This window comes from Cervus canadensis, chromosome 21 (genome assembly GCF_019320065.1).
Source record: "Cervus canadensis isolate Bull #8, Minnesota chromosome 21, ASM1932006v1, whole genome shotgun sequence".
Taxonomy (NCBI): Eukaryota; Metazoa; Chordata; class Mammalia; order Artiodactyla; family Cervidae; genus Cervus; species Cervus canadensis.
Genome location: NC_057406.1, coordinates 7,250,067 through 7,267,897, shown reverse-complemented (window position 1 = coordinate 7,267,897; position 17,831 = coordinate 7,250,067). Strand labels below are relative to the sequence as shown.

General features: G+C 45.1%; 2 protein-coding genes and 1 long non-coding RNA gene across 3 annotated transcripts in view; 1 reads left to right on the top strand and 2 right to left on the bottom strand.

Moving 5' to 3' along the window:
- Positions 1-1,761: 1,761 nt before the first annotated feature.
- Positions 1,762-4,111, bottom strand: LOC122423696. Its single transcript, XR_006264200.1, has 3 exons — positions 2,588-4,111; positions 2,352-2,474; positions 1,762-2,202 (listed from the first exon to the last, which is right to left on the bottom strand). It is a non-coding gene; the product is annotated as an uncharacterized LOC122423696 (long non-coding RNA).
- A 3,897-nt stretch (positions 4,112-8,008) lies between these two features.
- Positions 8,009-17,260, bottom strand: PHF5A (PHD finger protein 5A). The gene is made up of 4 exons (XM_043439847.1): positions 17,126-17,260; positions 16,674-16,697; positions 16,005-16,171; positions 8,009-8,670 (listed from the first exon to the last, which is right to left on the bottom strand). The coding sequence occupies exons 1-4, from the start codon at positions 17,175-17,177 to the stop codon at positions 8,581-8,583; spliced, it is 333 nt and encodes a 110-aa protein (XP_043295782.1). The 5' UTR covers positions 17,178-17,260; the 3' UTR covers positions 8,009-8,580.
- A 335-nt stretch (positions 17,261-17,595) lies between these two features.
- ACO2 (aconitase 2) overlaps positions 17,596-17,831 on the top strand; it is a 46,410-nt gene continuing 46,174 nt past the window's right edge. The window contains exon 1 of the mRNA XM_043439841.1: positions 17,596-17,744. Coding sequence (XP_043295776.1) covers positions 17,709-17,744 — 36 coding nt within the window. The 5' untranslated portion in view covers positions 17,596-17,708. The remainder of the gene's footprint in view (positions 17,745-17,831) is intronic.

The following is a 17,831-nucleotide window of genomic DNA, read 5'->3' as shown; positions in this document are numbered from 1 at the left end:
CCAAACCACTCAAATCGTGCTTATCATGTAAAGGTGTTTCCCTAGGTTAGACAGCAAGTTCGGGAGGGCAGCGGGGTGGTTGAGGAGGGGGGGTGGGTCTGGCCTGGGACTGCCCGTGTGCTCACTTGAAGGTGTGTTGGCTGAATGGGTGTGTCGCGGGAAAACGGAGTTTTCCTCGCTGTGTCTTTCGGCCCTGCACCTGCACGGTTCGGTTTTGCTCGCGGCCACCTCAGCGAGTCCTTCCGGCTGAGCCTCTTTGACTGACCTTCCCCGCGGCGGCTCGCACCGCCCCAGTTACGGGTCTCTTCGCGGGTCGGGGAGCTGAGGGGACGACTCGAGCTCTCGAAAGGTTTCGGCCTTTTCAATCAAACTCGGCTTGGCCCGAGTCTTCCGAACTTGTGCCTAGTCAGGGGGACCCGTAACGTCGAGGGGAAAACCTGGGCTCAGGCAGCGCGAGTGTAAGAAAGGGATGACCAGACGCCGGCCAGACGGCCACGAAAAGGAGCCGAGAGCCACATGAACCTGCCCCCTTGCCGCCTCTGGCGCCCGTTAACCTCGCGTCTGGGGCAGCGCCAGCCCCAGCCCCGCGCAGGCGCGTCCCCTGCCCGCTCCGGGCGGGGCTCGGCCCCTCTGCGGACGCCCCCATAAGGTTATCCCCAGTCGGGGACATCCCCCCCCCCCGCACCCCGAGCCACATTTCTTCTAGTAACAGCCCCCGCCGGTGGGGGTGGCGCCTGCTAAGGCCAGAGGCACCGGGCTCGCGCACCCGACAGTCAGTCCCTCGGGCGGCGGACCCAGGTTCGCCCAACCCGGGGACCCTCACACGCCAGACCCGCGCGCTCGGCGCTATTGGCCACTCGGTTACTTTGTGACTGTGCGAGACACCGAGTCGGTGGGCAGAGTGTGTGTGTGTAGGGAGGCCTGAGCCTCCAGGGAGGTCACAGGCGGACGGGACTGCCCTGGATGAAGCCCGGAACCGCTGGGAGCTTGTACGAGAAGTCTTCCTATCCCTTCTTTAATCGCCCATTCCCCAACTCCCTCCCTACCCCCGACCTTAATTCTCATTCCAGACGGTTCCAGCCCAACAGCAGCCGCCAAACCCACGTGGGGTGGCGAGATCGAAAGTTTCCAGCTACGAATGGTTTGCAGTTTTTCCTTGATCACTATTTTTGGCAAGGGCAGAGAGCAACGGTAACGTGCGGCTTTAAATGCTCTTCGCTGTAGAGAAACGGTGGACTGGAGGGCAAACTCCAAGGGGACCGAAAGCAGGAGGGAGCCTGAGCCCGAAATTCCCCCCCCCTCCCTACCCCCACACTCAGCGCTTCAGCCCCTGGGGCACCTCCAGGGACTACTTGCTTGTGCGTCAGCGAGTGCCAGAGCGTCACATACACACCCCCACCGCCTAGCCTACTCCACCCCTCCCCTTCTTATTCCTCCTCCACCTCCTTCCCCTCCCCTTCTCTCCCCTGCACCCCCGCCCCCGTCCCGCCCCGCCTCCCTCTCTTCTCCCCTCCCCTCGCGGGTTCCAACCGGGCAGCGAGACTTGGCCGACTCAGGGTTCCGGAGCCCTGGAGAGCTAAAAATATACCCGGTACGTTAGCAACAGCCTTTCCATTGGTGGGGAACAGGGAGCGGCAGCCCCTGATTGGGTGTTCGATCCAACCTCTTGGACTGGGGAAGTGGGGGCGAAGAGCCTGGGAGCCCAGCCCTTGGAGTGGGGGCGGAGAGTGCGGTTGCGTATTGGGGCATTGCAAGGGATGCTGGTATTTGTAGTCATTTATTGGAGGCCGCTGTGGAAATCAGTGGGTTTGAATCCCAGTTCTGCCACCAACCGTTTTATCTTGATTTAATGGCAGTAAATCTCTTTACATCATCAAAACGTTTTCTAATCCTTAAAATGGAGATCGTATGGGGATTAAATCTGATACTGTATGTTAAGTGAAAGAAAGTGAAGTCGCTCAGTCGTGTCCGACTCTTTGCAACCCCATGGACTGTAGCCTACCAGGCTCCTCCGTCCATGGGATTTTTAAGGCAAGAATAACGGAGTGGGTTGCCATTTCCTTCTCCAGGAGATCTTCCCCATCCAGAGATTGAACCTGGGTCTTCCGCATTGTAGGCAGACACTTTACCGTCTGAGCCACCGTCTCAAATAGTTGCTGTTCTTAAAGGTCACAGTCCTGGTCAAATTGCATCCTACATGTGCTGTGCTCAGTTCGGTGTGTATTCCGCAACAGGAAACCATACAAGACAGAAAGAGAAAGGGGCGAGTGAGCTGAAACGAATTCTCCTAGGGTATCACAAGAAGGAGGGGTGGAGTCCATGTAAGCAGATAAAGGGTACACATTTCCTACCATTCAGTGCAGGCTGAAGGAGGAGTGAATCCCTGGAAAGAAGGTGTTGAATTTCTGCGTATTCCAGCATTTATTCCAATCTCTCCTGCAATGCTGAAAACATACCAGTCTGGACCAATATCGCTGAAACAAAACTGAGAAACTCAGCCTCCCTGGCAAGTGGGAGCGCTGGGTAAAGGGTTAGCATATAAATAGGAAAAAAAAAAAAAAAAATAGAGAGGAAAAAAGGTAATCACCATTCTTAACTGCTGAAGTCTCCATTTATCATGTGGTAAGGTGGACGTTTTTTGCTCTCCTCAACGTGTGATTTCCTCTTGTCAGGGCTTAATTGTGAGCTGAGTTCCTACTCAAGCATTCCAGAGTCTCCTCCTATGTTGAATAATCACAGGTTGAAAGACATACACTTTGTTTTCAAGATGGTGAGCTTCAGGAGTAAGCATGTGCTCAGAGGGTGGAGGCAGCTCCCCTGTCTGAGAGTAAGCAAGTTATGCCAGATGTTTTGTAGTGACAAGTCAGGCTGGTCATAATTAGCCCCAATTAACTCTGAGGGGTGAGTCAGTCTCACACACACACATGTCCGGGTGAGAAATTTTGTATTTTCTTTTAAGTTATCCAAGAAAATAGAAAATTTGATTCTTCAGATCCACTGCTCCAACTTGGCAGGAACAAAGACAGCCACAACAGAAATTAACTTTGGAGAAGAGTGATTGGATGGATGCTGAGGGCAAATGATAGGCTGTTTATTGACCTCATTTACCTCTAGTAAAGGAGGTAAGTGAACAAACCTGTCTTTGGCTGAGACACTAAAACTAGAGTGTCCAAAGAAAGTATCACTTTAGCCTTGGTGATGGCAGGCGGGCCATTTGGTGATATAGTTGATAAGGAACTAAATAACTGGCAAAAGATGGAAACTGGAACCTTTTTTTTTTTTAAAGGCAGGAAAATTCCAAGGCAAAGAATCTTTCACCTTTATGTCCTTGGTTCAAACTAGAGTTTGAACTACAGGTCAAAATGTAGTGACATACAATCTCTTTGAGATTTAGTTGAGTTTCATTCCCTGGGAAGTTAGTTTTCTTAATTTAGAAGCTGCTAATTGCAGGCCAAGGTCAACATCTGGTGGATCTATTGCCTTGGCATATACTGACACATTAAAAAAAAATTTATTTTTAATTGGCTGCGCTGGGTCTTTGTGGCCTTGCTCTGGCTTTCTCAATTTGTGGTGAGTCGGGGCACTCCGACTTCTCACTGCAGTGGCTTCTCATGTTGCAGGACATGGGCTCTAAGGTGCTTAGGCTTCAGTAGTTGTGGCTCCCTGGCTCTAGAGCTCAGGCTTAGTGGTTGTGGCACACGGGCTTAGCTGTTCCATGGCATGTGGGATCTTCCCAGACCAGGAATCGAACCGGTTTCCCATGCATTGCAAGGTGGATTCATAATCACTGGACCACCAGGGAAGCCCCTACAATTTTTGAAATGAGTGGACAACACTTAAAAGTTGAGAGGTTATACAAAAATGTCTTGTCACTTGTTCTAAATTCAAAAGATATGGTAACACTGGGCATTCAAGCTGGCGATTGTTTCAGTTGAATAGTGACTGTTCCCTGTAGACAGGGCCTGTGCTCTCTGGTTCCAAGGTTCCTAGATTCCCTATTGTCCCCCAGACACTGAGGCCCAGTGCCACATACCAGTAACCATCATGTTTGGGCTGCTCTTCTTACATCCCTCCCATGTTTTTTTTTTACCCTGTACCATGAGGTATGCAGGATGATCCCCGACTGGGGATTGAACTGTGCCCCCTGCAATGGAAGGGTGGAGTCTTAACCATTGGACCACCAGGGAAGTCTCATCTCTCCCCTTAAAAATTTTTTTATTTGGCTGTGTTGGTTCTTAGTTGGAGCACACAGGATCTTCCGTTGAGGCACACAGGCTCTCTAAGTGAGGGCTCAGTACTTGTGGTGCGAGGCATTTGGGCTCTTAGTTCTCTGACCAGGGATCAAACCTGTGTCCCCTGAACTGGAAGGTGGATTAACCACTGGACCACCAAGAAAGTCTCCCATCCCTCCCTTTTAATCACTTATATTACTTACCCAGACTCCTGTATTTGTGAGTACTTTTTCTAGGTGTGTTTTTTTTTTTAGAACAGAATAAATTGAAAAATACTGGAAAATCCTGTACACACGGTAAATATTTCATGAAATTTTGGTTTCTATTATACATATGTACCAGGTGTGAAAGTAGTCCAAGTGAGAGATTGTTGTAGGGTATGGTGCATCTGGCAGCATTCATATGTTAGGAGCTTAGAAAGAAAAGGCACAGAGTTGGCTAGATAATGTGACAGTGGAATGGTATTTCAAACAAAGGAAATAGGGAGCCAAAAAGATGGGGTATGTGTGAGGAATTCCCTTCATGAATAGAGGAAAACCTGAGGGGTAGGGAAGAGGGGGAACTATATGGAAGACCTTCAATGCTAGGACTTAAATGTTTATCTATGAAGTAGAGACCCTTTGTAAGAATTACCATTGAAAAAAGTAAAGTCTTCCCAGTAAGGGTCAGGCATTTACCAGGTCAAATTTAATCCTTACAAACCAAAGTGGGAGGCATTAATGTCCTTATTTAATAGATAAGAAAAAAATGCCCCCAGAGCCTCACTAAAGATCAGTAGCAGATCAGAATTCAAATACAGGACTGATAATAAAAGACAACGCATTTCTCATTACACTATTTTTTTTTGTTTTTGAGGAAGAGCAATGTAATAAGTGTGATGTTTAAAGGAGATTAAATTACCGTATGTGTACAAAGCGTATTTGAGAAGCTAGAAGCAAGACACTCACCCTTTTTAGATCCTAGAAATGAATGTATTAAACACTGAATACTTAACAGTAATCATATACCTGGGGAATGAAATGGCTTTCTTAGACTGACTATAATAAATTTAGTTATTTCAACTAGACTTGTGTAAGCAGTGGTTACTTCAACAAATGAGAAAAACAGTAATTTTAAAAAGACCATTCTGATTTTTTGTGGCAATACAGTTGTCTGAGATTATTATTCTAATTCTTTCCAAAGAACTATATACAATTAGAGGTTAAAATTCAGTTTGTAAGTAATGTTTTCTCAACAGAGAATTTAATACTGTCATTATTCTGATTTTTAAAACTGAAAAAGACTTACTCTAAGGTCCAAGGTAGACAATAACTAAGGACTTGAACTTCAACACCATTTATATAAGATGGTCTTTTTTTAAAAAATATTTTTTTGGCTGCTCCAGCACTTAGTTGCAGTAGGAAGGACTTTTAACTTTCATGGGCATTTGGTCCCTAGTTTCCTGACCAGGGATTGAACCCAGGCCCTTTGCATTGGAAGCACAGTGTCTTAAGCCACCAGAGGTTCTTAACTTGTATCCTTTGGCCTCAGACAGCAAGCAAATGGAGAATGGGATTGTGAAATTAGGTGACAGAGGAACAGCATTCAGCATAATTCACTGGGCTGAGATTGAATTTGCCTATCACTGATCAGTATGGAAATCTCACTGGGCACTAAAATTTAAGCTCCCTTGCAAGACCTTTTAGAGGTATACACCCTGAAGCTCACAGAACACAGTAAGGTGGTGTTTTGCTTAAACTAAGCAGTAGCTTTTTCAAACACTTGTAGATGCAAGATGTTACATGGACCAAGGTGGTTAATAAATTTTTTTTTTGGGGGGCGGGGAGGGGCATACCTCAAGGCATGTGGGATCTTCATTCCCTGACCAGGGATCAAACCAGAGTCCCCTGCATTGGAAGCATGGAGTTTTAACCGCTGGATTGCCAGGGAAGTCCCAATGAACAAACTTCAGAAATTGTTTAGTAAAACAAACATGACTTAATATTACACTTTAAAACTAAAGTTGGTTACTAACTAAAGTTAGTTAGAATCAGTGACAGATTCTAGTTATAATCTGAAGAGTATCCTGGTCTCTACAACTTTTGATATACCATAACCCTCACCTGATGTTTTAAAACTGCTCAGAGCTCCCCCAACACATCACCCTGTCCAAACTGTTTCCCCCACAAAAATGTCCATTATCAGCAGACCCCATCCCCTCTGCTGGGAGGCTCCAATATGGCCTTGAAAGCCCAGTTTACTACCTGGCTTCTATGACTTCAATTATTCATTCAACACTGAGTACCTGCTACATGCTGGGCACACAGACTTGTTTCCTGCCATCATGGAACACTGCCTTATAGATGACAGTCAATATTACCAAATGCTAGAGACAAAATGCTCATGGGGATATGTGGGAGTATGACAGAGGGACTCTGACTGGTGGCTGAACGAAACATCTTTAAGGAAACACTTAGCTAAGGTCTGAAGGACAAGGAGCAGTTGGCTGAGCAGCAGCAGAACAGAGCTTTACAGGTAAAGAGCACAGAGGCAGGAGGGAAAGCAGGTTTGAGGAACTGAAAGGAGCCCTCATGGCAGTCCTAGGGCTATGATCTTCCTCTAGCCTTCCTGAGGTGCCTCTCGCTAGGCCCTTGCTTTGTGCAGCCCCTGAGTTGCACTGAGCTGTTTCTGTTAAGCTCAATCACTAAATTCTTTGAAGGCAGAAATTATCTAAATTCTGTTTTGGACATTCAATACATCATAAATAAGCAAGTATCAATTCAAGACAAAACAGAAGTCAGAAGACTCATCTCTTTGGTTCTGCACTAAGTTGCAATGGGACCTTGGGCCAGGTCCCTGGATTCTGCAGGACTCACAAGCTCTTTCAAATTCATGCTCTTAAAGGCTTACTTGACTGGAAGTCTCCAATTATGAACACGCCTCCTCCGGATAACTTGCTTATTGCCTCTAGCAGACAAAAAGTACAGATGGTTGAGTTAGGGTAGGATACATCTAAAGTTGATTTTACTTAAATCACACATCCCTTCACATCCTCTTTTTTTTTGGCCGCACCTCATGGCATGTGCAGAGAAGGCAATGGCAACCCCCTCCAGTACTCTTGCCTGGAAAATCCCATGGATGGAGGAGCCTGGTAGGCTGCGGTCCACGGGGTCGCGAAGTCGGACACGACTGAGCGACTTCGCTTTACTTTTCACATTCATGCATTGGAGAAGGAAATGGCAACCCACTCCAGTGTTCTTGCCTGGAGAATCCCAGGGACGGGGGAGCCTGGTGGGTGCTGTCTATTGGGTCGCACAGAGTCGGACACGACTGAAGCGACTTAGCAGCAGCAGCAGCATGGCATGTGGAATCTTACTTCCCTGACCAGGAACTGAACCCACACCCGCTGCACTCCCCTGCAGAGAAATAACCACTGGACCACCAGGGAGGTCCCTCCCTTATATCCTTAATGTGAGTATATATGTGCACTTTATGAAAAAAAGCCAACCAAGTTCAGTTCTTCTAACTCATTGATTTGAATACATTTTGTCTCACTCCCTTCACCATTATTGGAAGCAACCTCTTCAGTTCAAAATTCAAGTTGGGCAGGAAGGAAAAAAGTGATGTTTCTAAAAATAACTTTGGTTTACTTATCATAAAAGGCCTGAGTGGTTTTGAATTGCAGTAGTAATAAGAGAACAAGGTGCTTAAGTTAATCCCAATACCTCTATTTTGAATCACAAATTTCTGGGTGACTAAAATTCCTAGAGTTAAAATTAAATTGGGAAGGGGTTGACTACCAGAAAATAAACACCTACTTTATTAATATAACAGCAAGAGGAAGGGTTTCCAATTTTTAGAAGAAAAATAACATGAACCAGCACCACCTGGTAAAGGTTACAAGATGAAATGCCCGCAATTATTGTTCTGCTGGCCCCCCCCCCCCCCCACTGCAGATATTTCATCAAGGACAACTGCCATCAGAGATTCTGCAAGAACACGCTTTTCACTGCAGGTAGCTTCACAGTCGACTCCTCAAATAGAAGATGGAAATGACATATTATTTCTGTTTTAGAAGGTTTTGGTGTGCAGAAATTCTTGGTGTGGATAACACATCCTTGCCTCTTGAATTTAAGGAATACCATGAACTCATCTATCAATTTTTCTGATAGTCTGCCAGAGTGCTCTGAGAAGAATCTTTCTTCCATTCCTACCAGGTCCAGGTGAGAGGAAACAGTGGGAAGGTGCCCTGTACTAATAGGCAATTCAGGTGATGCTCTGTGCTCCGCTTCCTTTCTGCTGGCAGTAGTAGGCATTTTTTTTGGCAGCTGCAGCAGTTTGATGGGGGGAGGAACAGGCAGCCCACCAATCACCTCTTCTTGAAGCCATATTTTTTGCGTTCATAGAAGAGATCTGTCTTAGAGCTTCCCAAATTGACAATCTTTGGGCAACCATCTCTCTGGAAAACAGAAAAGTTGTTAAAAGTCTCTGAGCTTGAATTGAAAGGCATCTAAGATAAAAATTTGGGTTTCCCTTGTGGCTCAGCTGGTAAAGAATCTGCCTGCAATGCGGGAGGCCTGGGTTTGATCCCTGGGTTGGGAAGATCCTCTGGAGAAGGGCGAGGCTCCCACTCCAATATTCTGGCCTGGAGAATTCCATAGACTGTATAGTCCATGGGGCCGCAAAGAGTCAGATGTGACTGAGTGACTTTCACACTAAGATAAAAATAACTTTTGGATTAATGGTTTAGCCATTCATCTTATCAGTTCAGTTATCCTATTTGATCAATCAAGTATTTATTAAGCACCTAGAATTTGCCATCTATCCAGCGGTCTGCACTTAGAATGCTGGATTCTTAACCCACTTCTGTTGCTAATATGATACAGTGGAGGCAAAATCTAAAACTTTTTAAGGTGAACTTCCCTGATGGTCCCATAGTTAAGACTCTGTGTGTCCAATGAATCGAGCATGGGTTTGATCCCTGGTTGGGGAACTAAGATCCCACATGATGTGTGACCCAAAAAATAAATAAAACTCTTTAAGGTGTTCAAAGGATTTTCTCCAAATGAGAGGTAGGAAATGGTAATAATTATAGATCAAGCTCTTTAGCTTTCTTTCACTATCCCAAGAAAGGAGAGAATACCAAGGGAACAAAACTGAAGACTTTAGGAAATAGTACCTTACATTTTAAATATCATAAGAGACTACTGAGTTTGATGTGTCCTTATTCACTTAATTTGACACATGGTCTTGGGAGAAGAGTGCTCCTGTGCTAGAGATCGCTGTTGACAGTCCATACTCTGATTTGTAATGTCAGGCTTCCCTGGCCATTTTGTGAGCTTGAGTGGTTTCAATGAAGCCCCTGGGAAACTGTGTTTTGCAGGGATGATGGCTCCATCAGTTAATTTGGGATGATGAGAGGAAAACTGGTGGAATTGCTACTGGAAGAAGCCTTCCTAGATCTGATGATTTTATTAAACATTCATGTCAAAGGTAGTTGCTTGACGTTGGGCTATGGAATGAATGAATGAATGAATGAGTCCAGTCCTCAGATATCTTATTTCTAATTCAGCTGATTTCTCTTTTGGGGGACTAATACCAACACTGTAAAAAAAATTTCTGAAAAGACACAAAGCCAACACTAACATTTCATTATTTTCTAGAAAACATGTATAGGTTGCCCAAAAAGTTCCTTCAGGTTTTTCTGCAAAGATGTTACTGCGGGGCTTCCCTGGTGGGGAAGTGCCCCCCTTGTGGTTCAAAGCCACATGGTTAAGTGCCTCTTCCAGCGGTTAAGAGCCCACCTTGCAATGCAGTGGACACCGGTTTGATCCCTGATCTGCGAGGAACCCACATGCTGCGTGGGAACTAATCCCCTGTACCACAAGTACTGATCCCCCGCACCTAGAGCCTGTGCTCTGCAACAAGAGAAGCCACTGCAATGAAAAGCCCATGCACCACAACAAAAAGCAAGCCCCACTTGCTGCAACGAGAAAGCCTGTGCACAGCAGTGAAGACCCAGCACAGCCAAAAATAAACTAAAAAAAAAAAGTAATGGAAAAACCCGAAGAACTTTTTGATCAATCCAGTACCATGTATTACATTGAGAACTACCGTCTGTGGAGCTCAGTGTGCTGAGGGAGCCAGGCTGTGGGGAGCCCAGCCCCACCAATGCTAGGTACTAGGTGCACTCAAGTAAGCCACGTAATCTGTACTGGGAATCTTGGTACAAATGTCAGAAGAACTGCCTCTCCTGACCAAAGATAGTCTGCTATTAGACACGACAGTGCTCTAAGCCCTTTAGGGATGCTATGAAATTTTGTGGTATGATGACAGCCTGTTCAGGTTTACTATGCCTCACTGACTTGCATGACTGGGCAAACCACTTCTGTCTGGATTCATATCCAACTATAAAACAAGATGACTGGATGAGGTCAATGTTTACAAACTGTTATTTATAGAGCTCTAGAGAGTCCTGAGAGGTGCCAGGTGACTGCAGGACTCTTCCCCCAATCTATGCAGCTCTCTTCTCATTCATATTAAGACCATAGGCTCTGGAGACAGGCCACCTGAATTCTGAGAAGTTACTACCCTTTCTGTCTCTTTTTAGTCATATTAAATTACTATAATGGTAGAACCTACCTTACAGAGTTAAGAATCAAGAAATGTACTTAGAATAATACCTGGCATATAGCCAGCCTTTAATAAATTATAAGAAATTGCCAAAACAAATAGCAGCAATTTCATAATGGTCCAACCTAACACACCCACACATATGGCTTCTGAATAAGATACTTTTTGAAGATAAGACTCCACATATTAAAAAGCTGAAAAAAACATCAGAAAACCAATGTTTTAGATTATTAGCTCTTTGGTTTTTATGGCATTCTCTCTCACTGACTTATATAAATCTCCTATTTTCTTGCCTAAACTCCCATTTTTATTTTGTACATATCCTGTGGGTCCAGTGGTTGTTCCCAAATTCTAACAATACTGTGAGAAGTGAGGATGTGTGCACTGGCTGGCTTTTGTGAATGTGGCTGTGAACGGAGACCATGAAAATGAAAATGTTTAAGAAAACCTCGAAGGACAGTACAGAGTACTTGTGAGCTAAGCTGGGGAGTATATTAAAAACAACCTGCAAGGTAAGTTTGAACAGCGCAAAGAGCTGTAACACGCGCAAATTTTTGGAGGCTTTGTGTGCTAAACAAGGCCAAAAAAAAAACAAAAAAACCTGCATATGTCTGCCTGGTGCCAGGAGCTCCTTTAGCAACTGTGTGCCTGAGGACAAATTTCAGTCTTTCTCAGTCCTCCCAAAGGGTAACAGAGTTCCCCATTCTGAGCACAGCGAGCTTTTATTTCTTTTATTTTAGGCAGCTACAGCTTGAATTCAATGTACATGTTGCATGGCCACTTAATTTATAAAATTTCACGCACAAAAAAGTAGACACTAGACTGCCAAGTGCTTCTTTCCATTACACTAAATATGTCCATTAAAACATTCCCCTGGAAAAAAAAAAAAAACATCCCCCTGTGTGCATGCTAGGTTAGTTCAGTTGTGTCCAACTCTATGTGACCCCATGGACTGTAGCCTGCCAGGCTCCTCTCTCCATGAGATTCTCCAGGCAAGAATGCTGGAGTGGGTTGCTGGGCCCTCCTCCAGGGGATCTTTCTGACCCATGGATGAACTGAGTCTCTTATGTCTCCTGCATAGGCAGGCAGGTTCTTTACCATTAGTGCCACCTGGGAAGGCCCTAAAACATCCCCAGGAGAAGCCTAAGGTGGGCTCCATTACCAACCATCAAAGAGAACTTGATGCCTATGGATTTCCTTCCCGAGGAGGGCTGAACATCAAGTCCATTTCCATGGCACAAAAGTAAGCTACAAAAATTACTCTGGACCTGGACCTGGTGAAAATCCAGGACTTTAAAGTAATACTTAAAAAACCAACACTGATCATGTACCAAAATATAACATACCATGGGGAAATGTGTACAGAACCAAAATGCAGGAAAAAGCAATTTACAAATTTTGAGATCAGAAAAACAGGATTACAGCAAATGGGTCCACATGTCCATTTCTTATAATCTGTAGCAAAGAATTACCAACAGCAGCCAAGACCTGCTTGATTAACAGAAACTAGAAGACGAAACACTGATTCTTCCATCAACTGTTTAATGAAGGTACAAGGTAAAAACCAGACTGTACACTGGTTTGAGACCTTAACAAGGGCATCACATTTTCTATTTGAAACTTTAAGCTCTCAGTAAATGTATCCAGGAGGTAAAAGGGATTACTACTACCCTTTGTGGGCTGGGGGTCAGGGTGAGATTTCCTCAAAGCCACACAGAGTATCTTAGTAGCAAAGCCAAGACCTGAACTTGGGCTTTCTATCTCCTACTCTTGGTGTTTTTTGTAACAGAGCTTCCTGGAGGCAAACCCCAAAACTTTCACAAGGTTTAGGAAGTTGCAGAGAAGGGTTAACTTGTGAATTACCTTTGAAAAATATCAAGTATCTTTTCTATATATCTAACTGCTCTGCTGTTTACTTAAATGGGGAGAAGAGAATGGTAGACGTAGCATGAGACAGAGAGGCGCATCCTTAACCACCTTGAGAAGAGAAATACGATGAGTGTTTAGGGTAAGTGCTTTGAGTTAGATGATGCATCTTCAATAAGGATGAAAACATCGTTGACATTACAGTGGTTTGTGATCTGAAGCTCCCCCTTACCCAACAAAATCTTATCCAACTTTAATTCCTCTTGTTGTAGAGAAAATGTAAATAAAGTTTTTCAGCATTCGAGATCTTAGTTCCTCAACCAGGGATCAAATCTGTGTCCCCTACAGTGGAAGCACAAAGTCTTAACCACTGGACCACCAAGTGGTCCAAGAAAATTTAATTTGGATTTTAACCTTTCTCCTTTAGTGGAGGGGCGATAATGAAAAACAACCACCAAAAAAAAAAGGCTGAGAAAGAGTTACAGAGACCTGGGTTCTAATCCCGTATCTGCCATTTATTCATCATGTGACCTTGGGCCAAACCTGCCTTTAAGCCATTCGTTTCCTCATCTGTATCATGCACAACTTTTAGACAAGAATGACCAATACAGTACCCGGCATGCAGCAAGAGCTCCAAAAATACTAGTTGCTATTTTTCTCGTTATCTGGTTGGGAGAGTTGAGGAAAATGGTTAAGTAAAAGGTGTCAAGGGTGAAGGGAGATCAATAAGATGCCAGATTATAAGAAGCTACAAATTGGTCCTTCGGCAGCAGTGCCCACACATGTTGTCCCTGACCCCTGAGTATTCTCGAGGCTTTGAAAAAACTATAGAGACACCTAACTTAGCTTACTGGGCTAATTCCCTTATAAATTATGGAAGTTGCTGGAAGAGAACAATAAGAGGGGTTCCTTTGGCTGTAGGAAGATTTGTGTGTAGGAAAGTCTTGGGCACTTAATCTATATAATGATCTGTAAGGCTGAGAGGCTGGATCATGTCACTGGACTGTTTTGTGTTCCTTGGAAACTATTGCTGAGTAAACGCGAGCTAGATGCCATCTCAAATATCCTCAGAACATTCCTGTATAATGTGAAGTAAGGGAAGTGGTGACATCTAGAATGAGGCACAAGGATCCGGAGAGATCGGGTCACACGTCACATGCAGACGAATCAGACAGCAATTAACCTTTATTAAGCACTCTCTGGTTGTAAGTGTATCAGATAAGAACTCTAGCTACAGTCATGGAAAAGTTCAAGAAAATGTTGTCCTTAATAGACTCTGGCTAGTTTTAGCTAGTTTAAGACTTGCTTGTACTTTTTTTCACTGATATTGTCTCACCATGGTATAGACTATAATCACCCAACACCTACTGTGTACCAGACACTTTCTAGGGGGAGCTCCTACAGATGATTTACAGGAATAGCACAAAGACGTGGACCAGACTTACAATATGTACCGGGACTACACCAAGAGCTGGGGCTTCCCAGGTGGCTCAGGGGTAAAAAGAATCAGCCTGTCAAGCAGGAGACCTGGGTTCAATCCCTGGCTCAGGAAGATCCTCTGGAGGAAATGGCAACCACCCCAGTATTCTTGCCTGGAAAATCCTATGGGCAGAGGAGCCTGGTGGCGGGGCTACAGTCTACAGGGTCACAAAGGAGTTAGACACAACTTAGCGAACTCAACAGCAATAGCATACCAAAAACTAGAGAAAAAGGGAGACAAATACAAAAACCAAAGTCCTTTCTCTATAGGGAGAATAACCTAGCTGGTGGGTCAGATTGAGCAGGGTGTGATTTGACAGTCAAAGATAAATGCAAATCAGAGTTTAGGGTAAGAGAATGTTCAAATCGGGGACTTCCCTGGTGGCCCAGTGTTTAAAAATCTACCTTGCAATGCAGGGGACATGGGTTTGATCCTTGGTCAGGGAACCAAGATCCCACATGCCTTGGAGCAACAAACCCTACACACCACAAGACCCAGAGCAGCCCCCCCCCAAAAGAGAGAGAATGTTCAAATCACCAACTAAAATTATGTTTCTGGTACTTTATCTATGACCGTTCTCATCTCCCTAAATAAGACTTTAATGGTATAAGAAATAGGTTTATCTGCTCTAATATGTCCCACTTATTACAGGTAGACAAAATCTAACTGCAAAGATTCGGAGGTGGCTGAACTGTTTCTCTTCAACACAGGTACATCAGACTTATGAAAGGACACCACGAGGTTTAGTCAGAAAGCTTGGACTTGCCACTTATTAGTTGGGAGAGGGGCTGTAAAATGGGGATAATAATAACCCCTCATTAACAAAGCTATTGAAGAATAAGGGAGATAACATCTATATAAAAGGGGGAATCTTCCTGACCCAGGGATTGAACCTGTGATGAACCTGAGTCTCTCATATTGTAGGCAGATTCTTTACCATCTGAGCAACCAGGGAAGCCATATATATATATAAAATTATCTACTATTTGTAAAAGGAAATATGTCTTATCCTAGATTAGGTAACCAGATACCTTGTATTAGCCTATTGGTACTGTATCACACTTTGTTTTATTGTCGTAAGAAGAATAAAAGGTGATTCATGGGTTGTCCTCCCCTCCTCCAAAAAGCCTGTTTTTGGTACAGATCTATAGCTCTCTACTGTATCCTGGAAACTGGCTCAAGGAGTTGAATAACTTGCCATTGCCAGCATACAATGTTAAGGGGCAAAAATGTCACAAGCAGAATCCCAAGCAATTCTGAAAAATCAAAGCAAAAGTATTCTCTAGCTACTCAGAGCTGAAATAAACTTGAATAGTCCCAAATTCAGAAGTCAACACATCCACCCGCACAGTCCTTAATGATAATAAAGAGAATTACTGAATGGCTATTATACGCCATGCACCATGCTAGGACTTAAAAATGCAGAATACTGGGAGTTTCCTGATGGCCTAATGGTTAGGATTCTGGGTTTTCACTGCCATGGCCAGGGTTCAAGATCCTGTAAGCTATGTGGCACAGTTTAAAAAAAAAAAAAGGATATTGTTTGTGAATAAAAACGAGAGAGACATCAAAGGAATAGAGGACTTTCCAAATTGCCAGTGTTGACCAAAATTTGCTTCTCTTGCACTTTTGTCCTTGATACAAAATAACTGCCTTTGTTGGGCTACACCCAGTTTGGCTCACAGACATTGAAGAAATTATAACCTAGACGACTAAATGAACATACTCATCTAGAGACTATACAGTTTGCTGTGGATGGCAGTGTTACTAAACACAAGGTAAGATCAGATGAAAAGCTTCCTATATATACTCACATCTTTCTCCTGGATGGTGCATTCCTTACAATAATAGGCATCTGAAACTCCAGGGCCTCCACAGATCACACAGCGTCCCTGGTAAGAGCCATAGTTACACTCGTCGCATATGCGCACCAGGGTGCAAGGACGCACATAGGAGTCACAGATCACACACTTGCCATCACCTATGAGGAGGAGAGAATGGAGTTACACCCACGTGCAAGTACCTCAAGTCCTTTGCCTTCCTCCTGCTATGGGGACTACACCAGTCTCCTAACAGTGACTTGAGGACCCTCTACTTTGGCATCACAAAACCTGACTTACCTCGCGTCCATCTCAATCTCTACAACAGACAGGAAAAGTTAATCAACTACTGGGTAAAGAGCTTAGAGAAGCACCTGGTAGATACGTCTATATAAATTAATTGGCAGAACACTTGTGTATGTCAGGGATGGGGTCATGCTACTTCCAGTCCAAAGCTAAAGATTTTCTCAAAACCTAGTGTCTAAAACGTGCAAGCTGGAGTGAGGGGGGTGGCCTTTAGTTGCAGCCTGGCATTGTGTTGACATTTTTCGGGTCACGTCTACTCAAAGCCCTCTTAGTGCCACCGCTGAAAATGCCCGTTTGCTTGCTCTACTGAAACTGAGTGGGCCAGGTGGGCTCTTTGGGGAGGCGTGTTCCACTCACACTTTTCACACAGTCTTCCAATGGCTGCAAGATAAAAGATGGTAAAAAGCACAATTAGGATTAAAGTTTTGACGAAGAGGGAACAAACATCCTCGAGCTTGCGGTGGGGACAGGAGCAGGGACTGCAGTGAGCCCTGAGGGGATCTATCCATCTTATCCCCTTAAACTTCAATCCGAACCAAATCCACAGCCTCCTGAAGCCCCTCACAGGTCTTGTGCAAACTGAGAATTTCTCCCAACCCCATTCCGGCAGCCTGACTCCGGCTCCCAGCACGCGAGCCCCCGCCCTCTTTTCATCAGGGACCGCAAACCCGCGCGCTCCCACTTTCAACCGAGAGGCGGGAAACGTGGCGCCTCCCGGGCAAGACCCTAAGCAAGTGACGAGAACCCTGGACCTCTCAGGTCCTAATACCATTCCCACCCAGACAGCCGGGGGCAGAAGGCTGCCTCACCAACACCAGCCTGCTTGCGGCAAAAGATCAAGTCCGGATGATGTTTAGCCATAGCTCCCTCTCAAGCCACCGGAAACTTAGGGAACTTCCGTCCGACCTTTAACCTCCGTTGCTCCTGCCTCTTGGTCGCGGTGATTGGTTCTCTAGACATCCATCAGCGTTTATACTCTTTGCACCAAGCCCCACTGGTTCTCGCGAGATCAAATTCCAAAATCAGGTTTCCGTCCTAACGGGTGCCAGGTCCTGGAAGGTGCCTGAAAGTTTAAAAAAAAAAACACAACCTTTCCAGGACTTGAAGGGAAGAGGCAAACTGCAAAGTGCAAAGGTGAAATTTTCACTTCGATAAGACATTTCTGTTCCCGGCATTTACTTCCTTAAGTGTTTCTATGTATTTTTGTCCTCTCCCCTTTCGAGTCCTCACACGGGAGCTCCGCCCAAGGCGCTCGCAGGAGTAGGAGCCTCGGCGGAGGCACAGCCTTCACGAGGTCGCGTTTCTCGTCAGGCCACGCCCCCAGCCCGAAGGCTTTAAATACGCTGAGTGGCACGTCACTTTCAAGCGACCTCATCTTTGTCAGTGCACAAAATGGCGCCTTACAGCCTACTGGTGTCCCGGCTGCAGGTGAGCGAACTGAGGGCCCTCTGGGTTCGCGGGGGCGGGGTGCCTCCTCCTGTGCTTGCGGCTGTGGGCGAGGCAAGACGAGGCAGG